This window comes from Sinohyriopsis cumingii, chromosome 17 (genome assembly GCF_028554795.1).
Source record: "Sinohyriopsis cumingii isolate HCF-2022 chromosome 17, ASM2855479v2, whole genome shotgun sequence".
NCBI classification, from domain to species: Eukaryota; Metazoa; Mollusca; class Bivalvia; order Unionida; family Unionidae; genus Sinohyriopsis; species Sinohyriopsis cumingii.
The window spans coordinates 94633572-94646712 of record NC_142977.1 but is presented as its reverse complement, the minus strand read 5'-3'; the positions used below and the strand labels follow the sequence as shown (position 1 = coordinate 94646712).

At 35.5% G+C, this 13141-nt stretch overlaps 1 protein-coding gene across 1 annotated transcript; it reads left to right on the top strand.

The window, feature by feature from the left end:
* The first annotated feature begins 297 nt into the window (after nucleotides 1-297).
* LOC149779458 (serine-enriched protein-like) lies at nucleotides 298-10836 on the top strand. The gene is made up of 5 exons (XM_089938625.1): nucleotides 298-729; nucleotides 5934-6168; nucleotides 7301-7500; nucleotides 8261-8418; nucleotides 10649-10836. The coding sequence occupies exons 1-5, from the start codon at nucleotides 657-659 to the stop codon at nucleotides 10697-10699; spliced, it is 717 nt and encodes a 238-aa protein (XP_089794751.1). The 5' UTR covers nucleotides 298-656; the 3' UTR covers nucleotides 10700-10836.
* Nucleotides 10837-13141: the final 2305 nt, after the last annotated feature.

Here is a 13141-nt window from a genome sequence, read left to right as displayed (position 1 = left end):
AAGTGAGAGATACAGAGCACAGAATAAGACAGTTTGAAATAGGAAATCGTTTTCTAATATTATTGCTTTTTGAAATGAAATAAGTGTATCCTGACAACTGAATTTACATCAGAGGAATAATACAGTATAGATTAAAAGGGATTAAACCTTTTATTAAGGAAACAAAATTATCGGTCATGCTCGCGGCAACAAAACTGGTAATAATAAGAAAAATGTTGACTGCAGAAAATAACGGAAATTACGAATCATATCGCTCAAATCAAAGAAAAGCATGAGTGCACATATAATTACCTTTGAACAGTGTCACTATCGGAATGACCTTAACAAGTATTAATTAACGTGATGCACGTGGCATAATCTTTCCAACACCTAATCAGACGTCTGACAGAAGTTGAGAACTATGTTCACCACCCGTGACATTGTCATACTTCATTGGTCCCTTGGCACCGTTTTTTTTTAAAACAACGTCACCTGCTGTCATAAATGTCTAATTACCAAGCAAGCCTTCTCACAGAGTGATTTCCTGTAATAGCAAAACATGTCATGTACGCTATTATAAAATCGGACCCAAAGCACAAGATTTCACCTTTTGCATCGACCTAAAGCCGATACAGGTGTACTTTTGTTCCAACCAGACCAGTGATTCAAGTCTAACGATGGAGAAATGCGATGCTAGAGAAGCTCTTTTAGAGGCTGACCACATGGAGATGCGTGCCTGTGTATCTGATGGTAAATATATTTACATTATGCAGTATTTATAGTGGTATCACTAGCAGTTGTCATTTTAATATTTATAATATTTTAATGTTGGTAATATTTGAATAATGGTATTATCTTACTATATTTAGGTTTGAACATTTTTCAGCCACATCGACCATGTAATGAATTGTTCTCATTTGGCATAGTGCTAGTCCATTGAAATTGATGCTACATGAATGTTCATTTTTCATCACAACCTTAAAGTGATTGATTATCACCCTGACGTTGATTTTACTTTAAACTCTTGCTATTTCACAAGTGAGCACCAATTTAGAAGAGAATTAAATTAGAAACAGGTACAACTGAAACTAAATCTGGCAATCATGATATACAGAACGGACTAAACTTTTTTAAAAGTTAGAATTTAAACCATGATAAATAATGTTTCTCGTTATGCTATATGTACACAAAGAAGGATTATTGATTATAAATAAAATAACTAAAATGTAGAGTTTGAAATAATAATAATAACCCACCCATTCAAAGTCTTAAAACTGAATCGGAATAAACATACATTTATTTTGTATTATGACCTTATTGATCGTGTGAATCAAGTTCAGTATACGTGGCTGAGAACCAAATGCGATAGCTTATAAAACGATTTATCCCTAAGCGATGTTTTTAACAATATGTACTTTACACGCAGACAGGTGTAACAGGTGAACGCATTCTCTTAAACTATAAACAGTATACAGCTCTGAACATTACCGTATTAACTTACACTAATGTCATTATTATCCGGCAATCCAATGTAGAATGAGGGAATTAATACGCAAATATTTACGGCAGTTCAAACCTTTAAACACTTATCAAAGCGTTTATCAAATTAATGCACAGATCACAACAACGCACACGTATTCCATGTATTCTTACTATTACATGATCTGTGAAATAATTATATATGCTAGAAATTATAATGTATATATTGATATTTGTATATGAATATTCACGTATATATTTATAATTTTACATGATTCTTTATTAATCGATTTTTTTATATCAATATTCGTGTATATATTTATAGTTGTATATGAATATTCATGTATATATTTATATTTGTACATGACTCTTCATGTATATTTTTATATTTGTACATGACTATTTGTGCATATATTTATATTTATATATGAATATTCATGCATATATTTATACTTGTGCATGACTATTCATGTATATATTTATAATTGTATATGTATATTTGTATATGTATATTAGTGTATTTTTTTATAATCGTATATGACCAATCGTTGATTGCTTAAATTTCTCTGTAATTATAGGTTACTGCATTTGTAAGGGAAAATATGAACGAGTTTTTCGAATGGAAATACTGCACGACTTTGGGAGTGCAGTATATCCATCAGACAAAACGTGTTCATATTTTTCCCCATACAAATGCAGTAACCATTTTATTATATGCTCATTTTTTTATTCTACCTAATGCTTAGTTATATCAACAAAATTCACTACAAGAAATAAAGTAACTGAATGTATGCCGTATTTCAAACTAAATACACAAGCGCAGATTCATCATTGCACAACAATAACATTATTACTGCGCACATAACTCCGCCCAGATAAATTTGAACTTAGTCGCGCACTCGCTATAAGTTTCGAAAGAAAATGGCGTGTCTAGTTAAAATTGAAATTTGGAGTCATATTGTGAATGAATGCACATTGCAACAACTTTTCCATTTGATCTGGAATGAATATATATTGGGTTTTTTTTCCTTCGATTCTACGAAATTTCCTGATTATGGACTGGATTTATATGTGACAATTCCACATGAAATATATCGGATTGAAGAAGCGAGGAAGAAGCGTGTTGACATCTGCAAATGTGTTTCTGTTTCTGTCATTGAACGTTTGAAATCACAATGTGGGGAAAATATGAAGTTTTTCAATTGCAATTATCAAAAAGACGCTATGGAATATAATGCTTATTTCATTTTGAGTGCAGTAAGGAGGATATAATTGCACTTATATTCGAAATTACAGTACAATTTCGAAATGTGTAATCAAGATTGAGAACCTATGACATGGCTCATGTAATTCGGATTCAGAACTAAGAAAGTACATTTTGAGGAAATTCAGGATGAAAACTGTAATTATATCTTTTTGCCATTTGTAGCAACAGCTAAAGAAGACAGTATATGCCTTGTCACTTGTATGTTTTTTGTAATGACCCTTTCTTGCGTCTGTTATATAGCTAGCCTAAATCCGAAACATTGTATCAAAAAAATTTAACGCACAATGTGCGAAAGCAGCTGGTATGTGGCAGTCCACGGACAATAGAAAGTAGTTCCATTATGCACTTGAATGTAATATGTGTATTTGCACGCGTGTTCAGTATCAGGTAATATTGCACGATTCTGACAATGTAAAGTTAACGGAGAAAAAATGAGCATATAATAATAGATTATAACTAAATAAATCAGCTTGTTTATGACGTAATTATATTTTAAACAATGGTCTAATCGCATTACGTCCATTCTACATTGAAGAAGAAGACTGTTGTCACAACGAAGTCTCTGCATTCGGTCTAAGCGTTCTATCTCATGAAGTCTCTAGACTTATACCTGTCATTTTTAGACTAGTAATTTTTTAATTTGTTTTCTTCCTACTTATACAGGCAAAATGTAGCTTGACCAGCTTAAACTACATAATGACATCTAGATTTAATGGCACCAAGTCTTTTCATATTATTTAAAATAAAACATTAATGGTATAGTCTTCTAAATGTTATTTACGAGTTTGAACATTAATTTACCCGCATAATAAAATGCCCTAAATCATGCTTTGAATTTATTGAAGAATAATGAAACAATTTAGATTGTGTTATATGTGTAAATTATCTTTAATATATTGAAACTTTGATACTACGCACTACCGTATATCACCACTGGACAGTATACAGCTTTTAACTTTTTAATCTTTTATATAGTTTTAGGTCAGTTGTTATTGCCATTTTCAATGTTTGTAAATAAGATTCAAGCAATTGTATCAAATGCAGAGATTTATTCTCAATACAGTTTTATCTTGTAACTGGTATCCGCCATTAATTCTAGGCTGTCGCAGACAATATCCCAAAGATGTCCCCATCATCTGTATAATGTAGGTAGTGAAAAATTGAATCAAAAGAAATTCGAGTGTTGGTAAAGATAGATTTTAGAGGATTATTGAATTTCAAAAAACACCCATGCTTAAAGATCTTTTTAATAAACTACTGTGTGAATTACATCATTAAAGGCCAATGTCCCACTATGTAATAATAGTGAGAGGGTTGCTTCTGTCTTGACTGTAATCAAAACCCGCTGTTATACTTTAATTTGACTGTAGTGAAAAGCCGCTGACTTTTGAGTTTTAATTTTTCTTTAGTCAAAAGTCACTTGTCTTTTAACTCGTCTGTATTCAAAGACGCTGTCTTTGCGTTTTACCTCGGCTGTAGTAAAAGGCCGCTGACTTTGAGTTTTAACTCCACTGTAGTTAAAAGAATTTTACTCCTAATTGTTATATAACTTGCTGTTAGACTTTGGAAAATCCCAAACACGGTGACCGACAATTGAAGTTCAAAACATAACCAATATTAACTGGCTGCAAATGGAAGCAATTTAGTATACTATTTAGTATAGAACGAGTTTTATTACACTTGATTGCTACGGCTAAATTTTTATGAAGTTCCACCTACCCAACAAATACGTAGCATATGCTACCTATTGACAAACCAATATGGACCCTAGGGCGGATCGATTGCATACTTCTCACTAACGACATACCAGTTTGGAACTTAGGGCGGACCGTTAGACTACTCCTCACTAATATACCAGTTTGGATCTTAGGGCGGACCGATTGCGTACTTCTCACTAATGACATGCCAGTTTTGGAGCTTTGGATGGACCGCTAGACTACTCCTCACTTATGACGTACCAGTTTGGAACTGGTCATAGCCTATTCCTCACTAATGACGTACCAGTTTGGAATTTAGGGCGGATCAATAGGCTACCCCTCACTAATGACGTACCAGTTTGGAATTTAGGGCGGATCAATAGGCTATCCCTCACTAATGACGTACCAGTTTGGAATTTAGGGCGGATCAATAGGCTACCCCTCACTAATGACTTACCAGTTTGGAATTTAGGGCGGATCAATAGGCTACCCATCACTAATGACGTACCAGTTTGGAATTTAGGACGGATCAATAGGCTATCCTTCACTAATGACTTACCAGTTTGGAATTTAGGGCGGATCAATAGGCTACCCCTCACTAATGACGTACCAGTTTGGAATTTAGGACGGATCAATAGGCTATCCTTCACTAATGACTTACCAATTTCGAATTTAGGGCGGATCAATAGGCTACCCCTCACTAATGACGTACCAGTTTGGAATTTAGGGCGGATCAATAGGCTATCCTTCACTAATGACTTACCAGTTTGGAATTTAGGGCGGATCAAAGGCTATCCCTCACTAATGACGTACCAGTTTTGAACTAAGAAAGGAACCATAGCATACTCCTCACTAATCACATACCAATTTCGAGTAAGATCCATATCGTTTTTAATGTTTTTACCCAGGCTGTTCACATGAATTTAAATGAAAAAATAATCGTAGCTTAAAACAATATCGGAAAATGAATTACAATATATGAATGATAGAGATGAGTGGCAGCGAACGTGATACAAATTTACCTTTTTCTCTCTTTAATATTTTGAACATTATATTTTTTTCGGGGGAGGGAACACATTTATTTTTAATAGGAAATTTGCTTCAACATTTAAACAACTATTAATGTATGTTGCAAAATAAAAAAAGATTATGTATTTAGATGAGCGGAAGGATTTTTTAACGACGCCGTTAATTATGTATGGTTTCTTGTGGCAAATGTCACGAATTCAACATACCTATCAGCTGGTTGAAACTCGTTCTAAAAACATATAAAAAAATATTAAGTAATTGAATGAGATGGGGTAGGATGTGGTGGGATTTCGAATATTGAAACAGAACGGTATGTAACATACTCAAAGGACAGAGCTTCATTTGTTTGGAAAGTTTATGGTTTTCAACGGTAGGAAGACACTCAATAGGTCAGCGACCTCCTCCCCCTTTTTAAAGAAAGAAACACCTACCATTTTCACTTTCAATTGATATACATCTGATATAAAAATGACATATTTCAGGGTCATCCGGTTACGAGTCCACAGACGTGTCGGATACAGAATCCATCAAATCATGTGAAACCAGAGAAGTTTACGAAGATGAACCGGAAATAATGACCTTCCGGAGCTTGCATTCGCTAGGCCACAGCCTGAGTTTCATTACAGAAGTTCCTGAGCTATGTGACGTCAAATTTCTGGTTGGAGAGAACGAGGTGCCAGTCTATGGTGTCAAGGCCATTATGGGAACAAGAAGCAGGTACATAAAATTCTACAGCCTCTTTTGAGTATTGGAATTACATGCTTTACAGACATTTGCTATTTTCAGAAGTTAATTTAATAATGAAGAAAATTTTGCACGACGGGAAGAGTTTTTCAAAACTGTTCAATTAGTCAGACATTTATCAAATTATATCCAGTGCTGAAACACAAGCACACCAGGGAAAATGCGTATGTTGGCTTACAGTGACTCTTTTTCAAAATCACTGATCAGCATAATCATTATCATGGGCGTCATCGTTCCAGTTCAGGCATTTTAGGAGACCATAAGCCTTTAACTATATTAAACATAATTTGTCCCTTTATGAAAATTAATATGTATCATATGTAGATACTGTTACCTGATTTGACAGCTGCTTGGAAATGTTGCATATTCTTATAATGTAAATTAAGTGATTAAAGTGTCAATAAAATACCAAGACCATTGATTATAATATGTAACCTAGTGCGCGTCATTTATAATTTTATAAATATTTATCCAGGAGACATAGCTGTATAGTTCTGGTGATTGATATTACGTTGATTTTACACAATAAACTGCTCACCTCTGTCCACATGGGTTTGAATCTCGGGCTTGACCAACATGTTTATGTCAGAAAGCTTGCCAGAGGCGTAGTTATGATATTTTGCGCCCGGGGACGAACTATAAAATTGGCGCCCCAGCCCCTTCCCCGTTTAATCACATTTTTGAATATTACCCTTGTTTACTTATTATAATGTAACGTTGTAGGCCTCATTTTGGCGCCCCTGTACCTTGGCGTCCGGGGACATATGTACCCCCCTGCCCCCCCCCCCCCCCCAGCTACGCCTCTGAAGCTTGCCAATACCTTTTCGTTGGTCAGTGGTTCTTACCTGGGTTTTACCGGGATTTTCCTCCACCATTTATACTGGCAGTTGTGTATAGCCTATCTTGCGCTCAGGAATTATGTTAAACCCAAAACAACATCAACACAGTGAACTGCACACAAAAAACCCGTTTTAATTGTACAGAATCTTCACGCTCCGGCAAATTTCACGTCTGCCATTAGGTATTACTGAAACCTCGCCAGAAAAGACGTCACATGGTATCACCGTTATGAGGTGAATACAAAATGTCCGTCTTCCTATTTCAGATCCTTCTTCAGTTTGATACTGAAGCATATGAAGATTACAGAGGAGAACAACAAGTCAACACCGCATAAGAATAACAGATATCCGAAGATGTTCCAGCATTTAGAGATCCCCGTACGACGGTACGACCCGGGTGTTTTCCGTCGTCTTCTCCAGTTCGTCCACTCAGGGTCTGTCAATATCACTATGGAAACCGTCGTCGGTAAGTGTATCTATATATATATCTTTTAAGCAAAAACTACATATGTTGCATCTAATAATTTATAAACGTCTTTAAACACAGAATATACTGCTATTGTAGTACAATACCACCAAATAAGAAACGGCAGCAATTTCGATCATTAATCAAATTACCGTGTTATATGAGCTGTTTCCATTGCAGCAAAATCGGGTCACAACTGGCTGTACACAAGTCTTTTCTTATAATCAGACTAATGTCCTTGTTTGGAACTGCGAGTGTAATCGGACTTGTACTATTTCTACTAAACGCGAAGGGATAGTAATTTACCCATCAAGAGATGGTGTAAAAGCTCTTTATACAACAAAGGATACGGTCTTCCGCTGACGAAATATTCCCTTTTCGGAGGAAAAAACATATCCTTTCCAAATTTTCAGGAGAGATCAGTGAAAGTATCTGGGTAGAGATATTGCGACCCTGTTCCTGATCTCTCAGGCTCCTGGTTTTCTTTTTTTCTTTTTCGGTCGGTGATGTCTCAGTTTTAATCTTTTCAATTTGGTTCACTACAAAGGGCAATAAATCCTACCAATACTTAATGTTTTTCTACGGGGTCAAAATAACAACACCGAGTTCATTATTTTTATTCTCTTTAAATGACGTTTTTAATTCTAGTGTGTAATTAATAAAAGTCTTCATCAATGATATCAAAACTATTGCTGAGACAAACACTCTTTGTATCGCGCTAGGGTCAGTCTCCTAAGACTTTACTATTTGTGGTTTCCAGGTATTATGTGTGGAGCTGTTCAGTTTGAATTCAAAGACTTGGAGGAAGCATGCATGGAGATGGTGCAGCGCGGGATTTCACGAGGATTTACGGAAATTTTGATCACATCGGCCAGGAATTATTGCCAACACAAGACAGCATCGGACCTATTGTCAAAGGTAATTTATTCTCCATGTATCATGTTGTCCGCTGCTGTGCATGACGGAGTTTTTATAAAATCAAACATCACATTGGTATTATGCTAGAAACAACACATATCATGGCGAATTTACCCTATCTGGAGCTTAGTAAATTTTCAGGTCAGCGTCATTAAATGTAGCTAAAAGTATCTAATTAGTTTTAAATATTTCGTATGAAAGAAATTAAATACTTTTAGCAAAATTTAATGACGTTGACTTGAAAATTTACTGAGCTACAGATAGGATAAGATTCGCGATGCTGTGTAAAACGAAATATAACAGAAAACACTGTTCCATACATATAGGCAATACACATCACAGACTACAAATATCCAAAGTCCCAAGAGCATCCGCAAAACACAGAAATGTGTTATGTCAGGCCTGCGTTCTTTAAACTTTGTCAAACACCCCCATCCTGATCCAGTTGAATCAAACATTGTAACCAAATGAAAATTCATGCATTTACCAATCAGAGTGGTTCATTCATCAGTCCACACGATATTCCGCAATATTTCCATGTAGCGAATCTGTACCAGTAATAGGAACATATTTCCAGTACAGAATATATACATTTCGAAAAATATCATATTAGAAATGTCCTAAGTCATTCCATACTTCGTTAGAGCTGTGTAATGCACCGTATCGTACTAAAGAACGTTTTCCGACTTTGAACTGATGAAATCTGGAAGTTAACATTATAAATTATATTAATTATTGTTATTTTCATTTGACATAGAATCATTAAAAGTGACAGAACAGCAATAATATCAAATGGTTTTTTGTTTCTATTTTCTCATGCTTAGGATTTGCGTACAGGGCACCCCATTGCCCTCATCAACATATTCATAATAATGCGCATAAAAAAGTTATAACTTGGGTTCTTTTCCATCATTAATTTTGTTCATTTCTAAGAACGGAATGTCTAGTTAGAATCTACTTAGATAATTATTCCGATTTTCATAAAAGAGTGCAAAACCTGATGACCTTTAGTGATGAGTCAAAGTACCCGATGAATACTGTGATATCTGCTTACGATGAATACTGTGATATCTGCTTACTATATTGCAAAAGTGCAAAGTGATTTTAATTCACCGGTAAATGGAGAAAAATTGGGTGCGAAAAATAATAGTGTTTATACTAAAACAAGGAAATAGAGAGACAAATAATTGTCGTGGGGAGACAAATAACGTAACCCGTAGACAGACTGGGATTTCCTTGTCTAGGTGCAAACCCTAACATAAATTCTCTTAATCTCATCTCATATAAAATTGCTCATAATGTATTTCTTCACTTTAACAAAATAATTTGAACGGAAAGACATAGTATTTTAATAGGGAATATTTTTATGAACTATGTTCATTTCATAAAACAGCCAGAGAAGGTGTGCTATGAATAAGGCTTAAAAAAATAAGCTCTGATAGCATCCAATCGTATAATACACTGTCTTTCTGTATAATGTTTTCCAAGGCGCATAACAATTAAAATATACTAATTGGTGTAATTCTTACAATTAAACTTGGACTAGTAGAGCATGTAATTTTTGGTTCGATTTTCTGAGCGCGAGCCCGGCGTGCATCTTTGAAGCATTGATTGATGGATGTAAACACAAGTACTATTTCCTAAAATTGATAAACGCTCTAAATTTTCTGTGAGATTTTGTAGAGCATCTCTTTTATATGTGCCGATAAATACAAATGTTGTCTGAGCTGTCCTTGACCAAACAATAGGGAACTACTGAAAATAATAAAGGTTTATAACGTTAAAATTACGAAGATTGGATATGAGACTTTAATTTACATCGTAATCAGCATATGCGTTATTGTTATCCATAGTTATGAAACCAGCATAAATATACGAATACGAATGAGGGAGAGGCGGCACGACTTTAAATCAAGCAATGTTGGATTTTGCAGAAAATGTGGCTTGTCTCCTTTTAACTTCTCAACCACATGTTGTACGATGAATCGGTGTAGCCTGATCGTCAGTTCGAACAATTTATGACTATAAAACTGAATTGTACCCCATTCCCCCCCACCCCCGCTCCGTTTCCACCGCTTCGTTCACCCTAACAGCTCAAACAGCTAAAAATCACGCTGAATTACATAAACTATTACAATCTTGAAACTTGTTTATTTATTTGTTTATTTCTTTCTTTTATTATGCCAAATATTCATGTTAGTTAAAACAATTCTTTTCTTTTTTCTTTTAGCTCTGCTGTGCAGGACCCAGGAAAACAGACAATAAAATTCCATCAGTTTAGCCATCATGCCACATTTGTCAAAACTACGTCCTATTATGGGCTCAAACGTAGACACAGAATTACACAAGAGAGTACTCAAAGCCAAAGAGAGATATTATTTTTGTTACTTATCGATTAATAAATGAAGATGAACTTTAAGAGAATTCCATGTTTTGTCTTGAAAATATTCTTGCTTTCACAATTTGTTTCTAGTTTAAACATTATTATTTCGCCAACCGAAACGAATCATTCATTGTTTCTTTAGTTTGTCTCCTAAACATTGAATATAAACACGCCCATCACAATTTATGACTGCACACACAAACGTCAATTTTATCCCTTAAATACGATAAAAATAAGGATATTATCTCAAAATCTGTCTGATAGCTTTATGAAAATTATCAAGTTTGTCTTAGTAGCCCTTTTTACGTCCATGATTCTCTCTCTCTCTCTCTCTCTCTCTCTCTCTCTCTCTCTCTCTCTCTCTTTACCGCTCAAGTGGCCTAAATGGTTAGAGTGACCGCCTCGATCGCGGGTTTGAATCATATCAAAGACTTATAAAATGATACTAAAAGTTGACTCGCTTGGCACTTGTCATTGAGTGGTTATTGTCAGGTCTGGTCCTCTTGGTATCTGGATAATATGACTGGGAGGGACATGATGCTACATGTCTGCGGCATGATGCCCCAGCGCTAGACATCAATATAAATTGCCACACTGCAGAAATCGTATCGATATTACTGAAAATTTATTTTTTTAAAACAAAAACACAAAACATACTCTGTCTGTCCCCCCCCTCACCACACACACACACACACACACACACAGAGTAAATCAGGCTATTTGAAATCTCTGTCCGGCTGTTAAGTTTACAGGAGAGTCCCATACTGAAACCCCATACGTCCTCATTCTGCATCACTAAATTACTAAATTAATCAGAATCTATTTCAACCAAACTTCGTCTAATTGTCCTTGTACACAGTTTATTCATTCTATTTTATAATACACATTGAAATGCTTAACTGCAAATGTGATTTTTCAAAAGATTACTCGTTTAACCCTGCAATGACTTAACATTTGGAAGCGATACGACACGAAAATATAGATTGGTTTCTACTTCATATTTAGACTCGAATTTCAACTTGTCGATTTATAAGCGAAGATTTCTGCACAGTTTTGCCCATGATCGCACGCTGCAATGATATAAAACAACTTTCCTATTTCATCTTTGTATCGGGTACTTGCCTGTCACTGTTTTTGTGGTGCTTAGCTGCAGGTCTTTAGTTTGTACACGGGTCCAGTTAATTGATATTTTGCTTCCCTTTTTTCATGCATTAGAATACTACACACATTTCTTCTAATTAAATTTCAGCTGCAATTAACAAATTGCTTTTGTTAAATCTTTTCGTAAGAAATTCTAAAATCTGCACGATTGTTTGAATATTGCACGTACACCGAATGACTGCCACTGACGAAATGTTAGTGCATCGCAGCCACAAGTGGTCTACTCCATCCGCCGTAGGGGCGTCCGTCGATCATAGCACGAGCTTGTAAGTTTCATTGCTTCCTTGGCTCTGGCTGTATGTTGATTTGCATTGATGCGTGGGCATTCATGATCAAGCTAACCCCTTCCATGTAAAATAATTCAAGCTTCTTCTGTCACAACAAGCCGGTGTGATGGAAGATTTCAATTCGTCTGAAGTGCCAAGATTATTCAATTTAACAATGAAAGTAAATATACGCAACATACACACCACAGCTATTTTTAACTATAAATAATAAAACTAAAACAAATCTCTTGTTAGCTATGCCACCCAGAAGAGGAGCTGTCAGAGAGAGATTAAAAAAATTAATTTATGTCATTACAGTAAGCACAAAACCATGTTTTCCACCCCGAATGGCCGAGTGGTCTAAAGCGCTCTCCGTTACGGATCACTGCCATCTCACCTCTGTCTGCGTGGGTTCGAGTCTAGGATTTGGGTAATGTAGGTATGTGAGAAAGCTTCTCGTGGGTCGGTGGTTCTTCCCGTGGTTTTCCCGGGTTCTTTCTCCATCATTAATACTGGCCGCCATGCATAGCCTATCATGTGCTGAAAAATGGCGTTAAACCCCACAACAACAACGTTTTCCATCCTCTTTAATACAGCAATATACAAGTAATCGGATAACAATATGCTAAGGCATATAGAATAACTATATTACGTATTAGAAACCAGGCCCTCTGCCAGCCCAGGCACGGGGATGGGAGTATATCCACCCAAACTTTTATGGGATAATTAAAACTCTATGATATGATGAACAAAATATAGATCAACCCTGACTTAATTATGATTTTATTTATTAACTTTGGAGACACATAACACTTATAACACATTAGTGGTTGAACAGGGAAACCCATAGCACAAAACACTTTTGAAAAAAAAACAGAGTGCCACTTCTAAGTCTTAACCAACTATATATGTT